General features: G+C 37.0%; 1 protein-coding gene across 1 annotated transcript in view; it reads right to left on the bottom strand.

The window, feature by feature from the left end:
- THSD7A (thrombospondin type 1 domain containing 7A) overlaps nucleotides 1-22568 on the bottom strand; it is a 267635-nt gene that overhangs the window by 107780 nt on the left and 137287 nt on the right. The window contains exon 4 of the mRNA XM_088053378.1: nucleotides 9155-9986. Within this exon, the coding sequence (XP_087909504.1) occupies nucleotides 9155-9986 (832 nt within the window). The remainder of the gene's footprint in view (nucleotides 1-9154; nucleotides 9987-22568) is intronic.

Here is a 22568-nt window from a genome sequence, read left to right as displayed (position 1 = left end):
AACCCCAGAGTGGGCTCTGTCAGAGATTAATAATTTAACCATTTCCTAGCTGCAAAGTCCTGCTCACCATCAGACATCTCCCACAAGCAGCTACATCATCACAAACCATGAGATTTTCTCTTGAATTCTTGATGATCTCATGAAACATTACTTCATTGAATACCATTAGAAAAATGGTTTCCAGCCCTTACCACCACAAGATGAGAACTGCTGACATACAAGTCCGTTTCACCAAACAAACTTGTCTGCAGAAAGACTTGGAACAATAACTAATTACTTGCAGAACACCAAAACTACATGTTAGTTTAGCATTTGAAAACCAATATTACTCACATACACAAATACACAGATGCAGGCTTGAAAAGACTGCCATTTTTGACTGAAGGGCAAACAAAAACTAGAAGAATCTTTTGGAAAAGGTCAGAAAGTAAATTTGTGTTTGAAAATGGTAATTGTAAATCACACTAAAACAAGCCACAAGGCTGGGTAGCACCCTTGCAAGACAACCTACAGGCATGCATGAACATTGGCCCAAATCCCAAAGAACCCTTAAAGCAAAAAAGAGAATTTAAAGCAGGAGCTGAGCACAAGCATATTTTACTTTTCCCAGTGGAGAGAATATCAGCAGTTTGCTTAGAATTTTCTTAAATCTCAGTAAATTGCTACAAGACTAGAGACTATAAGGAACAGTTCCAAAGACCACATCTGCTTCTCATAATTGTAACCTTACAGTGAAGGGAGGGGTAAAATCTGTACCACAACACTAACATCACATCCTAGAAAAGCTCAGGCTCAAACTGCTGGGAAATGTGATGGCCCATGGGCAGACCCACAGCCTAGGTGCTCACACTCTTAACAGAGCTACCTCGCAGAAATAATCTGGTTAGGTCAGGTCAAATCAACATTTGAGATATGAGGAGCCATGTGTGCAATTTTGTACTGCAATTTTGAATGATCACACTCGTGGGCAGGAAGTCTGAGGAAACACAGCAGTATTCATGCTGAATATTAACCCTTTGTGTTATCTGGAATTAAATCCAGATCTTAATATTGCATGTGGAGCATCTTCTCCTTGCTCTTTATTTAACCACCATGGAACCTTAAGAGATACTGAGTATGAGTAAAAGGGATTTTGGAGTTACAGATACAAAAATCAAGCACAATGTCCTGATGTGCTGCAAAAAGCTATTTATTTTCCATGCAGTGCTCTCCTCAGAGTTCATACAGCTTGTTGGATGGATTAACCTCTGAAGTAAAATAATCAAATTAACCCTATTCGTTCTTGGACCACAGGTATAGCTGGATTTTGAGAGAGATTGAGATAAGTATTTGGCCTAAAGAAAAGAAAGGTGTTTTCTCATAAATAAAATCAGATTTTAAAAAAAATCTGTTTAATGTGCAGGTAGTAGACAGCAGGAATATTAATAGTGTGATTTAAATCCAGAGCTTAGACAACCCCCATGAGCTACTTTGAAGACATGAAATGCCATTTGCAAAGTCTAGTCATTCTTGAGTGGTTCAATTTATGGTTGAAAACAACTTGTTTCTTTATGGAAGTCAGTGAAAAAATAGTGCCTGTGCTTTTTTCCTAGTAGAAAATGACAGAGTCCTCATTCATTTTCCATACAGCTGCACTGTTTAGTATTGGTCATCTTGTACATTGTTCTGAGAAACTGTTAGTACCTCCTGGTATAATGGGCCACTATAATTACACAAACAATGAGACCACTTCTACTCATTTACAATTCCAATACTGTCCACCTAAGTGTTTTTCACAAGACTACTTTCCCATGATCCTTTCACAAGTTTAATTCTGCCAAACAATTTTGAAACAAACAAAACCACTCAGGCTTTCTACAATACAGGAGAAGATAGGGATTACATAAAACTACTGTGTCAAGAAAATATACATCGGCTAATAAGGGCAAAGCAACAAGGGGTGCTACTATACCCAAACAAGTGTCAACAACAGCTGCTGTGGGGCTGTTGCAGATACCATGAGTGTCTGAGGAGACAAGAAAGCAAAATTGTTCAGTGAGAGTGCTTTCACAGACCAAAGATACAGTGACATACACGCACATCTCATGCTACAAATAATTCTCAAACTGGCAGAGCAGGTTATTTGGCAAGAATCTACAGAGATGACTTACTAAAGCTTTAGGGAGGAATTTCCCTTTGTCAGTAGGAATTTTGATTGCATAGCATTTATCAGAATTTACTTTGACCTGAAATAACAGCTAGATTCACAGGGTTATCAGCAAATAAAAAAAATAAACAAAATGGCAAACTTTGTGAATTAAAATATGCAATACTAACATTAAGCTATAAAGAAATACATTACTGAAAATTGTATTACTATGATTAGTTGTGTTTTAGGCATTAGTTTAGATTGGGTCCCTGTACTGATGCTTAGATTTGGCTGTATCACTGGCTCCATTGCACTGTCCAGCATTTGGAAAAAAGTGGTCAGTATTAGGAGGTGAGCCACACATTTTATTTCCAGTGGGACTGCTGAAAGTTAGGCACTGAAATAGCCAACCCTGCAGTTCTGGGGAGTTGTTGACTTCAGGGTGTGAGTCCTGTGCCTTTCCACCTTGAGGGACAATATGTCACAGGAGGATGCTCATTCCATGTGCTCCCATACCATAATTTATTAAGCTGATTGAGAAAAAAACAGTACATTCTAAGTCCCAGACTATGTTTGGGAGTTTCATAAAAGAAACAAACAAAACCAAAACACAAAATAAATTTAAAAAAGTAATATATTTTAGTTTTTTCCCTACGGGACTCTTTACAGATTGCTATATAATACCAATATCCAAAATTTATAAAATCACTCCTTGATTAATACTTATTTATTTTTTCACACTGAGGTCAATTAACATTAACTGACAGCAAGGCAGAAAAGATGCAGAAAAATACAGTGTAGGAGAATCTTCATTAAAGATCACAGTGCCTAATTCAATTTACCACTGTGCAACATAATCTCTTACTAGACTAAAGCTGAAAATGCAACACTGTTATTCATTCAAGGAAATAATTTATTCATTCATAGGATTTATTACCACAAGAGATTATCAGAACATGGAGTACAATCCTCATTACATTATAGTCTATTATATTTTGCTAAGGAAGACAATTACCTGCATTTGAATAAAAACTATATACTAGAAAGGTACCCAATCTTGATGCTTCGCACAGAAATATATGAATGTCATACATCTAGATGACAGAACAACTGCTCACTGTATGAAAGGAGTTAAAATATGGTGTGGAAAAAGGAATTGTTCATTGCTGTTTCAATTATTCAGCACAGTGTGTACGTTTCCATCTTAAATCCAGATTTGGGCATAGTATGTCAAATGTGTAGCAATACTGACAAGATACTGTCAAAACAGTAGCCTCAGTAAAATGATGGAGCAGGTACTTAGAATAGAAAGGAACACCCATTGAATAATATTATGCACATCCACAGAAATTACTGTCTCCACCAAAATCACATTAAAAAACTACAGGATGCTTCTACTTTCAAATTCGTGGAAATTCTAAAGGCACAGTGGAAAATCACAGGAAAGCAATATGTTTGCCTCCTGTTCCTCTAATAATAGTTTACATTTTTATTATCCCAATGCACCTGAAAATTAACCCTGTAGTTTCTAGTTATCAAGAGGGTTTTCATCCAAGATTACCTTCTTCTTCCTTGTTCTCCATTTGTTAACAGAATGTGCAATAAATAATACCAAATTAATGAATCAAGATGACTGTATATAGCTCATTATCCAAATTCCTGATATTTACAGGTGCTCTGTAACCACTCATGGCTTTTAAATCCTCACAGTATGGTGAGCCTGGAGGACTCCTCTAAAAACAGCTGTAGAGCTGCCTTTGCAGTAACATAAAAAGCAGGGGCAGACACACATGCTCTCACCTGGCCCCCAGTGACAAAAAAAAGCTTGCTTATTCTCCTTCATCTCCACAACCCATCCTCTCTACACTGCTATTTCCCTCACCTTTCTGCAGCCCATCTCCTTGAAGTTATTGCACCTTAACCACTGCCACCTTCACATGCATCCCCCTTTCTGCCTGTCGCCTCGTGGAAGGGGCTCAGAGAAGTAGAGAGAATCTCTTAAGATTTTTTTCTAAGCAAGAGATACATTACAGGGTCCAACAAACTGCACTGCTGTGTTATATGTCTGAGTCCTTTTCTGTTTTCTGACAGCATATTCCTCTGGGTGACTTGTCTGCTTTCCAAATCAATGGCATAAATAAAGCAACAGGCTTATGACAGTTTGGCTTGGTTTTTATTTTCCTCCTTCACACAGTTTTTAATTTATAGGAGTGAAAGTTCATAAAGTGAACACAGACATTTGTTTTATGATTTGGAATGGGAGCATTGGGTTAAGAGGTTTCAGGACCTGGAAAGGAAATCAAAGCTAAAATGCCATTCTAGAGGAGGAGATAATATCCCCTTGTTTTTCCTGACAATATCTTGAGTATTATTCGCTCATCAGTCTAAATACTCTATTGGGCTTCCAAATTCCTTCATTTCTGGATATTCATCTTAACACCTGTGGCCAGCAGTGAATATCATGACTCTACTTTAAGCAGATACATGTCTTTGATGAAAAATGGAGCATTACATATGCCCAACATCAGCAAGAAAATCCAATAATTTTGCTTCTACTGTCATCTCTCATGTCTTAACTGTAGTATTGGAATAAATAAAAACTCAAACCCTCCATAACTTAAAATTAGTAAAGTACCACAATGAGATCATTATGAAAGCTTCCAAAAGAGTTAAATTTGTTACAAGATGTGGATATAGTTTTCTAGCTACTTAATGAATGCACAAATCAGTTAGGAAGATGAAAATAATTACAAAATTATTACTTTCTCAGATGAACAGAGGTGAAGCAAATCAAAGATGATCATACAATAAGATGCATTGAGACTAAGACAATCTGCTAAATAATTGGTTGGCATGTCTTAAATTTAGGATTCTTTTCTGCCCCTTCATTTTGTTCCATGACTGTAATTGCATATGGTTATATTCTAACAAAGAAACAAAAGCTCTAAATATTTATAAAATTCTGGTGTTTTCTCTTGAATTCTCACTTCAGGTCATTTAGGTCACCAAAAATGTTCATTTTCACATACAGGTCTCTTCCACAGTAGTGCTGCCAAGAGAGTATCAACCATTTATGGGGACTGCAACCAGAGCTGGTGGGGATGGTTTCCTATGTGGTCTCCTCCATTCTTCTGCCCATTCATGGATTTTTTGGTCCCAGACTAAGCAAGACAACAAACCGTATCCCAGTGATGTAAAAAAAGAAAGAAAATAGTGCAGAAATTCCTGGGATTTATTTTTTTTAAGAGCAGCTATACCCTTGAAAAACTGCTTTAACTACAGCCCCGTTTCCAGCCATTTGAGTTAAGTGACTCTTTGCAGTGACAGGCTGTCCCCACACTTATGGACCAGCTGCTTCAGGGTAACATGATGTGCTTTGTCACTGGATTTCAAAATCTTTGCTGAAGCACAGAAACATACAGTTCAAGAAGATGTTCTAGTTCTGTTCCATGTTCTTACAGTTATAAATGGCTGTGTCCAAGTCCTTCCAAATTTTCCAATCTAGTAGGGTCCCAAGAAAGCATTACAGTTAAAAAGGTTATATGAATTAAAAACACTTTATAAAAAAAAAAAATAAAAGAAAAAAAAAGCTTTTCTTAGACTTGTATAATTTGTAAAAACCAGCAAACATTTTTGCAAAAATTTCCCACAAAAGTCTACCCAGGAAGAAAATGATGATGAAATGTTTGAGACACAACAGCAACAAAGTCTAAACTACAATACAAAATTATAAGCTTAACATGAGGCATAATCATCACAACTTGTAATAGGACAAACAGATTTGCAACTCAAAATTTAGCTTCTACATACATTTTATGTTTCTCTATATTGCCTGTTTGTTGTCTAACAGCTCTCTTTGGTAAACCCCAATTTCACCAGTGAGGAGACATTTCAGACAATCAAGTATTGCCCTCTACACTAACAGCAGCACAGCCCAGATTTTGTTAGCTATCCAGAGATGCAATTTTATAAGCCACTTTTAATTATTGAATTTGTTTCCTCCTTCAATATTTCTATTTTTCAAATATTTTCAGTGCACCAGAATTTCAGACTAAGTGGAACATAAAGCAAACACAGGCCATGTAACACACACATTATTGCAGAACAAGCAATACAAAATCCAATATTTCATCCTTCATGGGAGACTATCTGTTGTTCACTCAGCAATAAAGTATATAAATTAAACTTTGATTTTCTTGTTTCAGTTCTCTTTACCATGCCTGGTGTGCTGATATGTCAAGAGAATTTTGCCTTTTTAAAGTTTTGCTGACAGCGTTACAGAACCATTTTCTCTGTATCACTCTTCTGAAAGTTGTTCTTTTTTAAAACCCTTTTTATAATATATCAATTTTGCTATCTCTGCAAAAAAATATTACTCACCTGGGGGTTTTTATTCTTCTTTCAGTCATGCTTCCAGGGGGCTGATTGTTTCTGATTGCTAAAGTCAAAACTCACTGAAAATGGACTATTTAAACTGGAGAGCATTTCACATGAGAAAGGCAGGTTTTCCAGTCACCTTACTTGTCTGTATTACTTAGTAACACAGCTACCATGTGATGGAGATTATAAAATCATTTGAGCTGGCTGCATTGACACCCTGGGCAGAATAATTCTATTGTTTCAGATTCTGGAATGGCTGTCACAGAATAAATCATTTGATTGCTTAGTGAAGGGTGCAGCATAAATGATGCAAATGGATATACAGATGTCATGCATTGGTCTCTAAAAGCTACACCATCAGCACCAGAATTTCTCACATGAGTCATTTCATTGAATTTTCTTGTTTATACTAGTCAACTGAAAAAAAAATTCTATATTAAAGTTGATGTGAAGACTACTAGAAATCCTTTGTGCAATTAAAACAAAATCTTATTCATTAGACATAAAAATGCCCACTGCATCGTTTGAATAATTTTCACCTTGTAAAAGAATTGATCCTACATTGTATTATCTATTGTTTCACTGCCTCAGGCAAGAGGGTTTCATTCACTTCCCTGCACCAGCCTGAAATTGCACAAGACACTGAGGTATCTGAACTTAAGACAGTGCTGGTGATCTAAGTGAATTCAAGAGTGTAAAGATGATTAGTAAAGTATGCCACTGACTTCCAACTATACTTCTACTTTCTTTTACCATTTATCAGAGCTTTGGCTCATGATATGACTGTGTCATTTCTCCCTTTCTTTTAGTCAGTAATTTTCTTAACCTTTCAAAAACTTAGAGACTTTTTCAAAAAGAGTGCCTGGCTGCTATCTGATAGCAACTGATAAATTATTCCTTGTATTTAAAAGGTAATGATGCTCCTGGGCTAGGCACAGTGTGGGCTGCATGATGCGAGGCTGGAAAAGGAGAGAGTAAAGGCAATTTGTTCTGTACCAACAAGGAGATTGTGCTGCAGCCAACACTTGGGACTGCCTGAGCTGCTGATTTTGAGATTTCTTGTGAAGACCTTCATCCAAGAGTGGATCAAAATCCTAAAGAACTGAAGAAAACCAGACCTAGAAGAGACTGCAAAAAGACTATGCAATCAGCCCCTCTTCCCTAATCAAGAGCTGCTCCAGGTGTGTCATCACCTGCATTTTTCTATCCTTTTCTTACAAACCTTTGAAGGTGGAGGTGACACACAAGGCCCAGGCAATTTTCTCCAGGGTCTCACTATTCCCGGTACTGAGAAGCCTAACCTCATTCAGCACTGCTGTGATTTGCCCATTATTGCTTTTCCAATACATCCATAATACAGAGAGAATAGATTGTTCCATTCTTCCTTGTGATGGGTTGTTACACACTCATAGGCATTTCTTTCACATCTTCACCCATATGTCCCTCCTTCAGCCAACAACTCAAGCCTTTCAGTTCTTCCCTTAAGCCAGGGAACTTACCATTTTCCTGTTTCACTGCTGGATCATCTTCTAAATGGAATTATACTACAAAAAAATATTTTCAACACTTGAAAAAAATTATATTAGTTGGTTTCTAATGGAAAAGGTGGAAGTGATTACATGTTCTGTGACAGAATGTTTAACTGGCGCAACAAAAACTCTAAAGTAAAATACCTTAAAAGAAGTTCCTAAACACTAACATAGCAGCAATGACTGTCAGCCTCATTCAACAAGATATCCTAGTAATTTCACAGTTGAAGTAAAATTGATTGATTAATCAGGCATTGAACTAGAGGGCAGGAAATAGAATTGCATCAGAGAAAGGAAGACTAGACTGGAAGACTTTTGAGTTGAATAAAAACATTCTGGGAATAGGAAAGAAATACACGAGCTAGTAAGAGAATGCCAGATAAAACAAATCCAAGGTAATACAGTTTTAGAAACACATCCAGAAGCCTATGGAAAGAATTATCAAAACATCAGTGATTGACAGAACTCTTGAGAAGTAAAATAAATCAAGATATAAAAATAAATATCAGAAAAAAATCAGGGCAGACAGCATAAAGGTGCAGATGAGAAAGAAACAGAGGAGGTACATGAAATAAACAAAGAGATTTTACAGTCTCCCTTTCAGAAATTTTGCCACAGGAATTAAGAAGGACAAACAATATTTCATGCTCATCTATTTAAAAAAAACCAAAAGAGTAGCTGCTGCTTTCTCATGCATTCTTCTCTCTGGTTTTATACTTAAAGTCTGACTCAGCCCAGTTTCTTGTTAGTCTTTGTGCCCAGAGCCTTAAAAGCAGTAACATCACCCATTTCAAAAATGAGTGACTTGTTAGAGAGCAAACTCCTGTGTGAACCCACAGAAACAGTGCTGATATTTGACACATATCTTCAAGCATTTGGGGAAATGTATGTAAGCAAACAGAGGCTAGGGACTAGCACAGCTTAACAGTACACATGTATGTGATGCTTAGTATGATCACCAGCACAGTTTCCATGTTTCACGTCACAGAAAACGCTTGAGCTTGATGATGGATGTTCAGGTGAGCCCCATTTTGAGACTTATGTAAAATAATCCACTTATGTAGGTTTTACTTAAAACAGATAAAAATTTAAGTATGCAAACATAAATAGCGATTACCTCAGAGCAGCAGTTTTCCCATTTCTGTGAGTACACGTGACCTGCCTTGTTTGGTACCCAATTTGTATGTCCCAGTATTTGTTCTCCTGCCTATTCTGTCTGTTGCGATTCCTCTTCTTCTTAATTAACTCACGAGCCTCGGGATCTCGAACTGTCTTTTCTCTGTCCTTTTCCTTGTCTTTGTTCTTCCCTCGTTTCCTCGCTTGCCTTATTTGTCTTGAATGGGGCACGGAGCAGGGGCTCCATGGTCCCACGTTCAGGCTGTAGAGGCTTTCCTCAGCAGCGCACGGGCTGGACTGGCACATCTGGAACTCGGTGAGGTTAGGACAAGCTGACCCACCGAACTGCGGGGGAGCCACCACGTGCCGAGTCCGATGCTGAAGCCCATTGCCACAGGTCTTGGAGCACTCGGACCAGGGGGAGAATTCGGCCACGATGCAGTCCTGCCGGCACGGGATGAGGCACGCCTGCTCCTGCCGCGGCTTCGGCTCAAAGTACTCGCAGATGACATCTTCAGCTGGAACCCCGTTGGACTTCTGTATACAGGTGATGTCCCTTGTCTGGATCCCTTCCTCCCCTCTGAGGCACTCCAGGGGCTTCTCGTGGCTGCGGGAGAGGACGGGCCGGCACTGGTTCCAGCTGCCGATCTGCCAGTCGTACAGCTCCTTGTGCCAGTCGCAGACACGGAAACAGCTCTGCTGGTTGTCCGGCCGCTCCGGCTGCTTGCAGTTCGTGGGCAGCGTGGTCCAGCCCTCCACGTGGGCACACCACACCGCTCGCGTCTGGATGCCTCCTGGACCGCATTCATCTCCCATGCATCTCCCCCATGGACCTGGAAAACAAGAGAAGATGCTAACATTGCGCCCTTAAGTTATTTCTCTGCCATATGGCAAAAGCAAGCTCATAGTATTTCCTGTATGTCTGAGAATCTCATCCTTGGAGAAATTTAAACTTTGAAAATACAAGCACGGGATTACTCTTCATCTACTGCTTTTATGATTACAGATACATTTCACTTTTTATGCCAGATAAACTTAATATTTAATATTGAATAATTCTTGAACATACACATGAATTAAACACATTAAAGAACCATGAAGTAAGCAATCACATCCACAACTTAGTTTTTTCTGCCAAGGTAGGGGCCAAAGCTCTTCCCTTGAAGGCATGAATTGGAACTCTCTCATCCACTTGAATAAGTGGATAATTCCTGGACTGTTTAATTCTTTTCTTCACATATCTACTGCACTACACTTTATACCTTGATGCCATTAATGTTGTGTTCTCTTCCTTCCATATTGCATACAAAAATAAGAACAACTACACGATACATTTTGAAAAACAGCAGCAAATTCAAGTAGGCCACTTCTAGTCTTTATTATAATTAAAATAAAAATTAAAATCCAGTTAAAAAATGTTCATTCCACACAATCTGTGATATTATTATAGAATAGAATAAGACAGAGACATACCAGCTGGTAACTCTCCAAATAAAAGAAGCTATTGAATCACAGAATCATAGAATACGGGAAAGGGATCTCAAGGATCATCTGGTCCAAACTTGCTTGGCAAAAGAACAGTCTAGATGGCTTAGCACCCTGTCCAACTTTATCTTAACAATGTCCAGTGTGGAGGAATCTATCGCTTCCCTGGAGAGATTATTCCAACTTCTGATTATTGTAAACGTTTCCTCTTGTGCCCAATCGGAATGTCCCTAGGGTAACTTGTTCCTACCATTTTCTTTAATCTCCAAGGTCTATGGTAATATTTGACATGCAACATGTTGTTATAATAAATGTCAACAAAAATAAATAAAAGCCTATATCCTTGGAAGATGACGTAGTTGCTTTTTCCATTATTAAAATCTGTAATATTTGCCCAGTTCAACACACAAAATCCACAAGTCAAAAATCCTGTATTTTTCAGGTTTTTTAACATCTCCCCCCATAGACACTGTGAGTTGACTTACCAAAAAAGAGCAAAAGAATAAGCAATTCAGAAAAAAAACCCTGCAACTATTTATCAAAGAACACCTGTCTATCTGCAGGCACCTGATCACGCAGAAGACATTTTCTCTGACTGAGAAGTGCTCTGTCCTATGAAGAAACTTGGGCCAAGCCAAACAATCCTCATTCACCTGAATGACCCCAGTACAAGACTATTTCTGTGAGTAAAGCTGTTGAAGAAGCCAGGCTGAGCCTTTGCTATTTTCAAAGCAGGTTAATAGCATAATTTTGGTACTGCACAGGAATAAGTGAAATGAACTATGGCAGATACTAATTATTTACAACATCTTCTTACTGAATGACTGGAAGGAATACATGGCCACATCTTATTACTGATTCCCATGAGCTTTGAAACTCTCATTGGCTTCCACACAATTTTCATCTCTTCATCCAACATTAACTTCAGCACCAATTTGGGAATGGGCTGATGATAGACTATACATTTAGTCTCTGTTCGTGTCTCTTTTTTAAATGAACACTGTGGCTGAACAGTTCACTTGTAGTTCTAAAACCCTGAGAATGAACACTAGCTGGCTGAAAATAGCAATACCAGCTGGCAGATTCAGCCCATGGAAACTCCCCCATATTTCTTTGCAAATTAAATTTGAATTATAGTTGTGAAGGTCTATCTAGCCATCCAGAAAAATGAATGTATATCAAATATAAACACATTTCAATTTCAGCAAGACTGCGCTACTTTATCTCCAACCAGCCTTCCAAAAATGACATAATCATTGTATTTAATTTGGGTGTATTTACCCTGAGTTGAGAGATACAATTTCCTCAAAGCATCACTTTGAACACCTGCTTTTTCAAAAAAAAATAAAGACTGCAAAAAATCTTCAACTAGAGCAGAGATATAAAAAGTAATCATACTTAAAATAAATTGTTCATCTTGCAAACTACAAATTTCTACCTTACCATGTCAGTACACCTTGTGTATGTTTTGTGTGTTCAATGAAGAAATCCCTCTTTTTAAAGATCAGATCATTACTGTACCCCAGATGAAAATTTTGCCCGCTTGGGATTCTATCACATCTCCATTCATCAATAATCAAAAAAGTCACATTGTACCTAAAAAACATGCTTATCATCAAACTATCTTCAATCTGATTATTATAAGACAGGTTTACACTACTGAAAACTATAAAAATTTTAGCCTTGATGCAATAAATACTGCCTTTGGAAATGTAAATTTGAACAAAAACTCTTATGTTACTGTGCTAACTGGGCAAAAATAAGTTCTTTCATTAGATTATAAATACGTTGTTTTTAGAAGTGAATACAAAACAGTGATGAGATGTACAGACTCATGTAGTAAATTGCATTATTCTGCTAGTCCTGTGAAGTAGTAAAACATTTCAAACATTACAATAAATCATTACAGGCGAGTACCAGAACAAACCACATTTACATGACCCTTTGAGCAGACTGTAATTCTGTGTTTGTGTGCATGTCGACACAAAGCCCTTAGTGATGCATCTGACCCTCCCTCTTATCTACATTAAGCTATTTTCTAAGTTTAAAGACAAAATACCCCCACTTAGTGAAAAAGATTGCAAGTACACAAAAAGCTTAAATTTTCACTCTACGGCACAGCCCTTTATTATGACAGGGTCTAAAGGGGAGCCACAGCTTTGGGGCAAGGATGTGTTTAGGCTTTGTCCTAAATGAGCTTCCTCAAAAACTAAAGTGCTTCCACACCTGACCAAACTTGCTTTGACCAAAATTATACCAAGAATAGCAATTTTTTTTCTTTTGAAAACCATTTTTGCTATCCACATTAACCAACATTCCTGTTATTTTTCAATTGTGCACTTTGAAATCTTCATTTAAGTTACCCACATTTCCCTGTACCCACAAGCCACTGTAGTCAACCTCAAGCACCCATTGAGGAATGCTGTAGCTATGCACATGTGTGGGGAAGTCACAAAAAGAGAGGGAGAAGTTTCTCTCCAATTTTCCTTACAACTGCCCATCTCTCTCCCACTTTTCAAGAGCCTACAATATTTCCCTTCTAAATTAACTGGCCCCAAAAACATTGCAAGCTTCAAGGTGAGACATGGTTGTCTTTTGAAATTAATCACAGGAAAACAGCAAAATAAATGCCTTTGAACTGAGTAAAGGGGCTTTGTGACTTTTCCAAAAAATAAAAGAAATTAATCATAAAGTATTGCTAATCCTGTAATGCTAAGTTTTGAATGATTCTCAGAAATATGAGAAAATCACATGCAGGTTACCTGTGCTATGTTTTTTTTTTATATCATGTAATCATTAAGGGTACATTTACCACTGTATTTGTAAATAGGACATTTTGGGATAAAATTAACTTCACAGAAACTAATGCAGCATACATATGCAACTCAGAATGAAAAAGATCAGCAGAACACAGTGTAGAATCTCACCCATCATTGCTTAAAAGCTGCAGGAGGTGGGGGGTGGCTGCCCTTTCACAAATCTTCAGCTGATGGTAAGCACTAGTAACAACAAGAATGTCTTTAGGAAACCTGTCAAGCCTAATCAAGTCTTCATATAATATTTTAATTTGGCCTTTATGAATATTCTTTAGGTTCTCTCCACCGAAGCAGTCTTCACACAGACACTGCTGTCCCTGCTGTGTGCTGATCCAGACACGCCTTGCCAATGGGATGCATGGGCACTCAAACCATCTCACACTGGGAAAAAAAAGGCTACTGCTGTGAATGCAAAATAGCTTTCCTTTGGATTTGTTCTAAACATACTTGGATGAATGAATCATACTTTTCCTGTAGTGAGCTGAACTTGTTTCATGAAAATACTATAGTTTATACACTCTTTATTTAATCAGTGTTTTACAAATGGCAGTTACAGAAATAAATTGGAAACTTGCAACTTTTTGTTCTGGGAGTTGCCACTGAAGTCTTAGTGAGTTTAAAATGTCATTTGTAATTCTTTGTCTTCTAAAGAGATTACTGTAAAATACAATATTAAGATTCCCTCTAAGCTTCTGATGGATTAACATTTATTTTTTTTTTTAGAGAGCAGGAACATAAGTGAATTAACTGTTCCTGCAAGTTTTTTCTGAAATTTCAGGGACTTATCACAATGGAGTCAAAAACTGAAAACTAAACCCTCACTAAAGCACTGACAGTTTTGCAGCTGAGAACAAAGTAAGCTATTATTATATTTAATATAGTATATTTAATATAGCAAATTTTAATATTGTTTCAGGTATTAAAATTATCTCTGTTTTAAAAAGAACTTACTTTGAACTTTGATCCAGGACAAATAAGGCTATGTGAAAATCCCTTGAGCTCTCCTCCTCATACAAATACAAAGAAAGACAAAATAATCCCCCAACTATCCTCATACATTAAACTCCAAACACATCTTAAAGCATTGAGCAAGCCATTGCATTTTTAACAAATGAGGGTTGCACAGATTTCAACTGAATTTTGCTGTACTTTCCATGAGAACTGGTTTTGACCCATTTTATGTTACTGGTTTGGTGCCTGTAAGTAGCATTAACAGTTTAATGCCAGGGAGAGAGACTCAGACTGAATGAGACAATGAGCAGCTTAGTTTTCAGTATTTTGAGAGGATTGTATTTAATGGGACTATTGTGAGACTGATTAGCAAAAAATCTACTCTTTCTAAGTTCAGAAACAAGCTAACCTTACCTAATATTGGAGACCTCAAATTTCTTTGTATCATGAAAGTGTTGTCAAGAGGGCAAAAAAGGTTAACTGGGGGATACAGGGCTGAGTCAGAAGGACACAAGTATTACAAGATAGAGTTCAAGCCTAAGAAGTAAATCTCAAGAGAGGTCAAAAAGACACAGATCAAGAAGTATTTGAAGGACTCAGAAAATGACACTGAATGCAAACTGCAGCCACTGACAGTGGAGCTGGTCAAAGAGCCGGATGAACAGCAGGTCACTAAGAATACAGCAGCCTCAGAGCTTTGCCAAAATCACTTGCAGATCCGCTTGGCTGAATTCAAATATGATGAGGAGGTCTGTAAGTTGGTACAGTATACCTGTATTATCTGTATCTGCTTTAAACAAAGGAAAAACCACCACTGCTGCAACAAATATTTATATCACAGGCAGTAGCTAATTGCGAAAGTCTAAACAGGGAAGAGTCTCACTGATAGAGCCACCTTGCCTATCACACTGGCAAAAAGTAATACAGAAAAATGCTGTAATTTTAGATAAATTACTGGTAACTTTCTTTTCCCTCTTAAATACAGAGTCTGATATGCTGCCAACACCACATGCTGGCTGCATTTGGACAGACAGATTCTATAATTTATACTACTGGGAGTGCCAACACTGTAGAAGAGCACTGATAGACAAAAGCTTCATTTTTGCGTCTTTCCCAGCCGTGGCAGGACTCCCTGGGTGCTGTATGACTTGCTGCCTGCTCTGTTTGCCAGCAAATTTTCCCCTGCAGGAGTGCTATGGATCACCTTGACTGCCATCTCTATTTAATGCTTTTGTCTTTCTTGGCTCCTCTTTCAGAGGCTGAAAAGAACATGCAAGGCAGTGTCTGCATCAAAGAAAATGGATTCAGGATACAGAAGAGAGATAAAAACAGAAAGGATTCTCAACATTATAAAACATAACACCTGTGATTCAGAGGAATATAATGAATTATCAAATATGCCTACAAATTATTTAACTCTTTGACCAATTTTTTTATTTTCTAATAGCATAAGCAAGAGTGCAACATATGCCACAGTGCAATTCAAAGAATTTCCGAATCTGAAGAACAATTTGTTAAAATTTCTCAAATTATCAAAGAAATATAAAAAAATACCATTAAAAATTAATATAAATTAAATCAATTTATAAATTGCACATTGTTTCCCCAGCTTTCCGGAGTACCTCAAACAGTGGAAAAAAGGCAAATCAAAGCATATAAAAATCAGCCTCTTAGTTATCTTTCTAGATGTGTACATAATTATTAAGGCACTTAATAAAATGTGAGCCCTTTTATTTTTTCCTCTATTAATATCCACTGGGAAAATACATTCACACATGTTCCTGATACTATTCATGGTATGGTAATTAATATTATCCATCTGTTTTCAAATTTCTCTAAAAATCATGAATGTAACACCCATGATACAAACCCAGGAGTTTTTAAATTCTGACATCAACATCACAAAAGGCAGAACTCAGTACTTCCCTAAAAACACTGTCATATTAGAACCTCACAATTACTAGACCCAAATGTTTATTTTCTTCCAGCAAAGAGGAAAGTAAATTTTATACATTAGAAGACTGGTGAGTCTAAGACTAATTCATGGCAGTTTTAACACCACATTTCACTTGGTAGAGAGGTTATTTGGCTTCTTTGTGCTTTTTTCTGTGCTTTAATATTTTGACAGCTATAATAGATATTGACTATTTTTTCCATTTCTTATAAATGGAGAGGGGCTAAAAAGTATCTATTTCTACAGTACAAAAAAAACCTCAAACAAATAAACAAAGAAAAACAACAAAGGAAAACAAACATAAAGAAATTGAATGGTCTCCATTTTTTTCTCCTCTTTTTAATATAATGCTAGTTTTTCATCTGCCCTAGACAGCCAGGGCTGAGAACCTAATTCAGCACTTATATTAAAATACCCTCAACCACCTTCTTATATTTGTCGCTGTTTAATGTTTATTTTGTTGCTCTGGCTGTACACATTCAATTTTTAAAATAAACTGCATCAGGATCCACAATTTTCATAACACATTTCTGCCCAAAGTAATTTGATTGTACAGCGGCGTAACACCCTGAAAATTGCTATCCGAAGTTATCAAGAGCCTTCAGCTTGCACTAGTAGTGCAACATGTTTTTCTGAAGTATGTGCTGGCACATACACAAGTATGAAAGGTTGACAGCTCACAGTGCAGAACTATCTGGCTTTGTGTTTTTGTTATCACCTGGAAAGAAATAGACTCCTTTAAGCTTATTATAAACTTAAGCAAATTCCCAAAACATTATTCAGTTTTAAAACAGTTCTTCCTCCAAATTTCTTTAGCACAAATTCCTCTCACTCTTCATTTTCCCTTTACATACTATAGCAGTAGCAGACAAAATTAATATTAAATGAATACACAAAAGGAATATTTAATTGAAGCAGCATGGTTTAAAGAAAAATGGAGCTTCTATGTTCTACAAAGCAATTACATTGCTTTGAGCTTCTAGTCATGTTGGAATAAATACTTCTGATGTCAAATACAGTTTCTTCTAGCCAACAGTCTGTTTACATATAAAGCCAGTTCATGATTGTTTCTTAGTTTCATTAGGGGTGGTGCTAAACTATCCTAACATATTCCTCACATTGCTCTCCTGTTGCCTCTCTAGTCACACTGCAGGCTGAAAAGCCAGATAACGCTCTTCTGACAAAATGATGACTCTCATACATAGCAAACACTCTTGCAGGCTTTGTAAGCTGGATGAAAGGTTTTTATTAACCTTTGCTTGTATCTCTGCCACATGTCTGTTTTGGTTTTCTTCTGATCTTTCTGATTTTTGGTTTTCTTCTGAAAGCTGCTCTGCCTCTTCCCTGTGAGGCAGCTACACTGGTCAGGCTGAAGGCAAACCCACCCCAGCAACAAAGAGCTGGAGCTTGAAGGAGGTGCACAAATATGGTGAGAATACATGATATCTGGTACCCCTGGTACCCTCCCAGCTACCCATCAATTCCAGCTCACACACAACAGCAGACATGCTGGAACAAACTTCCTCATATGAATAATACTTTAACATGGACATCAGATAAAGAAAACCCATGTGTTCTTCATCCACCTTCTAAGTAAGATCAGTTTTGGAACTCGTATTAGAAACTCCTAAATTTACTGGGTTTTTTTCATGCTACCAGAATGTAATGACAAAAAATGTATAGAAATACCAGAAATGTAATGATAGAAAGCACATGTAATTAACCTATTTTTCTCTTATGCAGTGGGCAAAGAAACACAAAAAAACCCCAAACCAATCCCATGAACAGCAGGGCCAATTACAAGTAAATCCATGAAATCAGCAGTTACTCCAAATTATTATTCAGACTGTAATAATGAGTAAATATTATCATTTTACAATGAAAGCCCTATAATAATACATATAACAAAAAACATCACCATGAATTATTCTTATCTGTGTCCCCATAGAATTTTACAGCTCTGTCTCTGTTAGAATCTGATTTTAAGAGATAAGTTACTGAGAAAATCAATTTAGAATCCAATGCCTAGTAAAGAGGAGGATTTGATTTGTATAGATTAAGATGAAGTTTTCTCCTTGGTTTTGAACAAAGATTCACTCTTTTCTCAACTGAAACCACCACATCTTCCTGCAAGTATTTTATATTCAGTTTACCCATAAATCTTAAAGCAAATTTTAACCAAAACACTGTTGAGATAAGATCTCACATAACCTGAGAATCTCACTGTAAGTGTTCTCACTGACCATATGAGGAAATGCAGATTTTTGCACTAATTTAACCAAAAGAGACTTTCCCTCTACTTTTCATCAGAATGAATCCCAACCTGTATTTATTGTAAAACACTATTAGTCCTTGTCATGACACTTTGGGCATCAGCATGTGTTGCAGCACCAATTTCTTGGTAATGTTAGGAGAGTTTATTTCTGTGCAGTCTCGTGTAATCTAATGATAATAAGTCATATTGAAGAGGTAACAGAGACTTTAAATCAGATTTAATTTCTATCATAAATAATTTTGTAATTCAGTTTGTTAAATGTGATCTTCTTTAGCACACACTGACTGATGCCTAAAAAAAAAAAAAAGAGTATTTCTGTTTCAATTTTCATCAAGACCAAGTGAATGCTTTTATTTTTCTGCCTCTGTTTCATTTTCTGCCCTTTGATTTCTTTCCCTTGTTCATCATAGCCTCCTGCTGTGGTGCTGATGGCCAGAAGTGCTAGTTGTGAGGCTGCTGCAACCACATGGTACGTCCGTCAGCACAGGCCATCACGCTTGTGCCAGCCCAGTGGTTTGCAATTCCAGGCTCTGCTTACATTAGCCAAGGGCAAACAAGTCGAAAACCTCCTCCACTGAGAAATAAAGAAATTCACTTATACAGCTTTTCAGAAACAGGCTACAGCTTTTCAACTAGGCTACTAGAATCAGAAATCAGAAATTAAATATAGTATCCTTGCACACTGACTTGTTTAAAATGTCAGACTTCCTGCAAGGTATGATGTCAAACAAAGTAGCCAGAAGCTGATTACAAGAAAACACTACAGTTCAGTTGCATGAAGTCATAAAGAGATTTAGGTACTCAGCCCCACTACTAGCCTGCAGGATGATCTGTGTATACCACTTCTGTCACCTTGCACTACAGCTTCTTCAGCGCAAGGCAAGGACATCAAAATGAATTTTTAAAGTCTGTTATAGATATTAACAAGAACAGTGTACAATAATAGCAGTAAGAATACATGTTCTGTCATTTTATCTCTGGAAGCACACAGTTTACTCAGTATCTTTCCCTGGAGTTTTGCTCTAAATCCCAGTTGTATTGAACAGTGTGTTTTAATAAAAAAGCAAGAAGCCCAGATGATAAACTGATACTTTTTATTAATCTTTACAGAAATCTTATACATAGAGCACAGCATGTATACTTCTCATCTGTGTCTTCCCTCTGACTCCTTGGCCACAAGAGAGTTAATACAGATTTTCAAAGATCAAATATGAAGGTTTCTCATATCTCTGGATTCTTTATAGCATTCTTTGCTACTAATGGAATGAAATAAAATAGCAGATTTGACCTTAATGAATATCACTTAAATAATGCAATGCACCTGTCATCCTTTTGGCTTTCTTCTAATTCATTGGAGCAAAGAAAGTTTAATGAAATTGCATATACAGAACATTATGCAAAGGGTCAAATGTATATAATTATCTTTATTTACCTTTAAATATTTCATTATTTAGATTGCCTCATTATTGGGCTAAATAACATTTCAGTCATAACTCTTTTGAAGTGCACTAAGACTTTATGTCTTGCTGAGATACATTCTCCAAAGCATATCCTCTGTTCATATATTATTCATTATCATCTGCATTTTGCCAAATTCCTTTGAAACCCATTCTCCATTTTAAATGGCAACTTTCCCCTAAAACTGTGGTGAATTCATCATACAGATATCATACTTAAAACTCTGTGAATGCAAGGCAACTAAGTCTTGTGGATATGCTCAAAATACAGGTGCCACTGTATATCAGACAAGAATAGATCTATATTAGTTTTGAAGAAATCATGTCAGGACCATATGATACCTGTCACTGCAATGTATGCAAAATAGGCAATGTCTTCATCTGAATGCCCTGTAATCAATCATTTTCACTCAGACACAACTGGGAGAAAGAATTAGTTCAAGAAAGTGACTATTACTTAGGCACTTCCATCTGGCAAATGTGTTGCAGAATTGTGTTAAATAAGCGGTCTTGTCTATTTTTGTGATACTGGAAATATATCTTAAAAACCCTTTTGTGTAAGTACTTTTCTCAATTTTTGTTTTAAAAATAATTAATATGAAATATTAGTGTAGGCAGATATTTCAGTACCTTAGACTATATCATAATATTGGCTTTTAAAGAGAAATCCTCATTAATCACAGCAGGGACTGCTGCTTAAAAATACATGAACTTGAGACTGATGTTATCACACTGATCTATCACAAGAACCCAAGATGTCCTATTTAAAATGCAATGAATCACTATTACAGGAAAATTAAATGAATACAAGTATTTTAAGTACTGAATCAGAAGAATACTATCAGAAATATCTAGAAGATATCTTAAAATTCCTCTCACCCATCAAAGAAACAGAGACAGAAACACAGCAACCAACCTTTGCTTCAGTTTTCTCTCCTAGCACAAAACCCACTTACCTCTCCCCTGCCAGTACTACCTTTGAATTTTAGTTACTTCAGAGAGGTTATTTTATAAGTAACAGCAGAATCTTTTAACAGATGCTTGACTGGTAACTTTTTTCTTTAGCATCACCTTACAGCTTGTGTAGGTTTGGAAGGATTTATTTGATTACTACACTGGGAATCCTGCCAGTTAAGAGAAGGTGAGAGGCAAAGGATGTATTAGACTTCACACATACTACCCAGTATCAGAGCAAACTGCATGTTTGTCTCCAAAAGGCAAAACCAAGAAATTAATTTTTGTCTAATGATCTGCTACTTCTTTGAAAACTGTGCTGAAGAAGTGAGTTTAGCAGTGAGGAATGTCATTGATTACTCCTCTGGAACTACTTTTTGTCACTACTATTATCCTGATCCTCATTCAGCCTTCAAGAAACCTTAGATTTTCATCAGGCATTGTTAAATTAAAATTTGATATAATATGTACCATGAGGTAGTAATCAGACATTTACAAAAAAAACCCAAAAAATCTCTACAGGAAAGAGAAATTCTTCCAGAGAAATTAGCATAAAAAACATAGTAGGCAGGTGGCAGTTATAACTGCTATTAAAATAAGTAGAGAGAGGGAGAATCAAATCCTTTGGTTTCTGCTCTTCCAGAAAGCCAGCCACAACTCTAGAAGCTCATCCAGTAAAGATGATAAAACACACAGTATTTCTTCTACCAAGTATACCTCTGTGAAAGGCATGCAAACGTAATGCAGGTAACATTCACATTACAACAGGATTTTGAAAGGTACCCATTATACTTAACAAAGAATATTTTAAATCTAATCTTGACTGTTACCAAATTCTCACGGTCAGCAGAAACTTAGAGACCATTTCATCGATTGCTGAGATAAAACATGGCAGTACCTATTGTTCCACAAAACAGGAAGACCTGAAGGAAAGGTGCAAAGAGGATGGAGCCAGGATTCTTTCATTGGTGCCCAGTGACAGGACCAGAGGTAACAGGCACCACTTGAAACACAGGAGGTTCCCCCTGGACACCAGAAGGCAGGTTTTGGCTGGAATAGAGTTAATTTCCTATATAGTTCATAGTAGTTCACAAGGGGTTATGTTTTTGATTTGTGCTGAAAATTGTGTTGATAATCTAGAGATGCTTTCATTACTACTGAACAGTGTCCACACAGAGTCAAAGCCTTTACACCACTTTTCCAGCAGAGACTGGAAGTGCATAAGCTGTTGGGTGGGAAGACAGCTGGGACATCTGAACCCAAAAGATCCAAGGGACATTCCACACCATATGGCATCATGCTCAGCATTAGGAGCTGGACTTTGATGATCCCAGTGGGTGCCTTCCATCTGAATATATTCTATGAGTTGATATATTTCTGGGGAAGAAGGATGCACAGAATGTTCTGTCTTCCCAAGTAACCCTCAGTTATGACAGATTCCCTGCTTTCCTAAAGATGGCAAAACAACTTCGGGCCCATGGGAAGAGGAGAATGAATGAATGAACTGTTTTGCTCTGCTTGTC

This window comes from Pseudopodoces humilis, chromosome 1, assembly GCF_049639895.1.
Source record: "Pseudopodoces humilis isolate 2021_Gansu_Grassland_sample_001 chromosome 1, ASM4963989v1, whole genome shotgun sequence".
In the NCBI taxonomy this organism is placed as follows: Eukaryota; Metazoa; Chordata; class Aves; order Passeriformes; family Paridae; genus Pseudopodoces; species Pseudopodoces humilis.
Note: the sequence above shows the minus strand (reverse complement) of the source record. Positions and strands in the feature narration are given on the sequence as shown.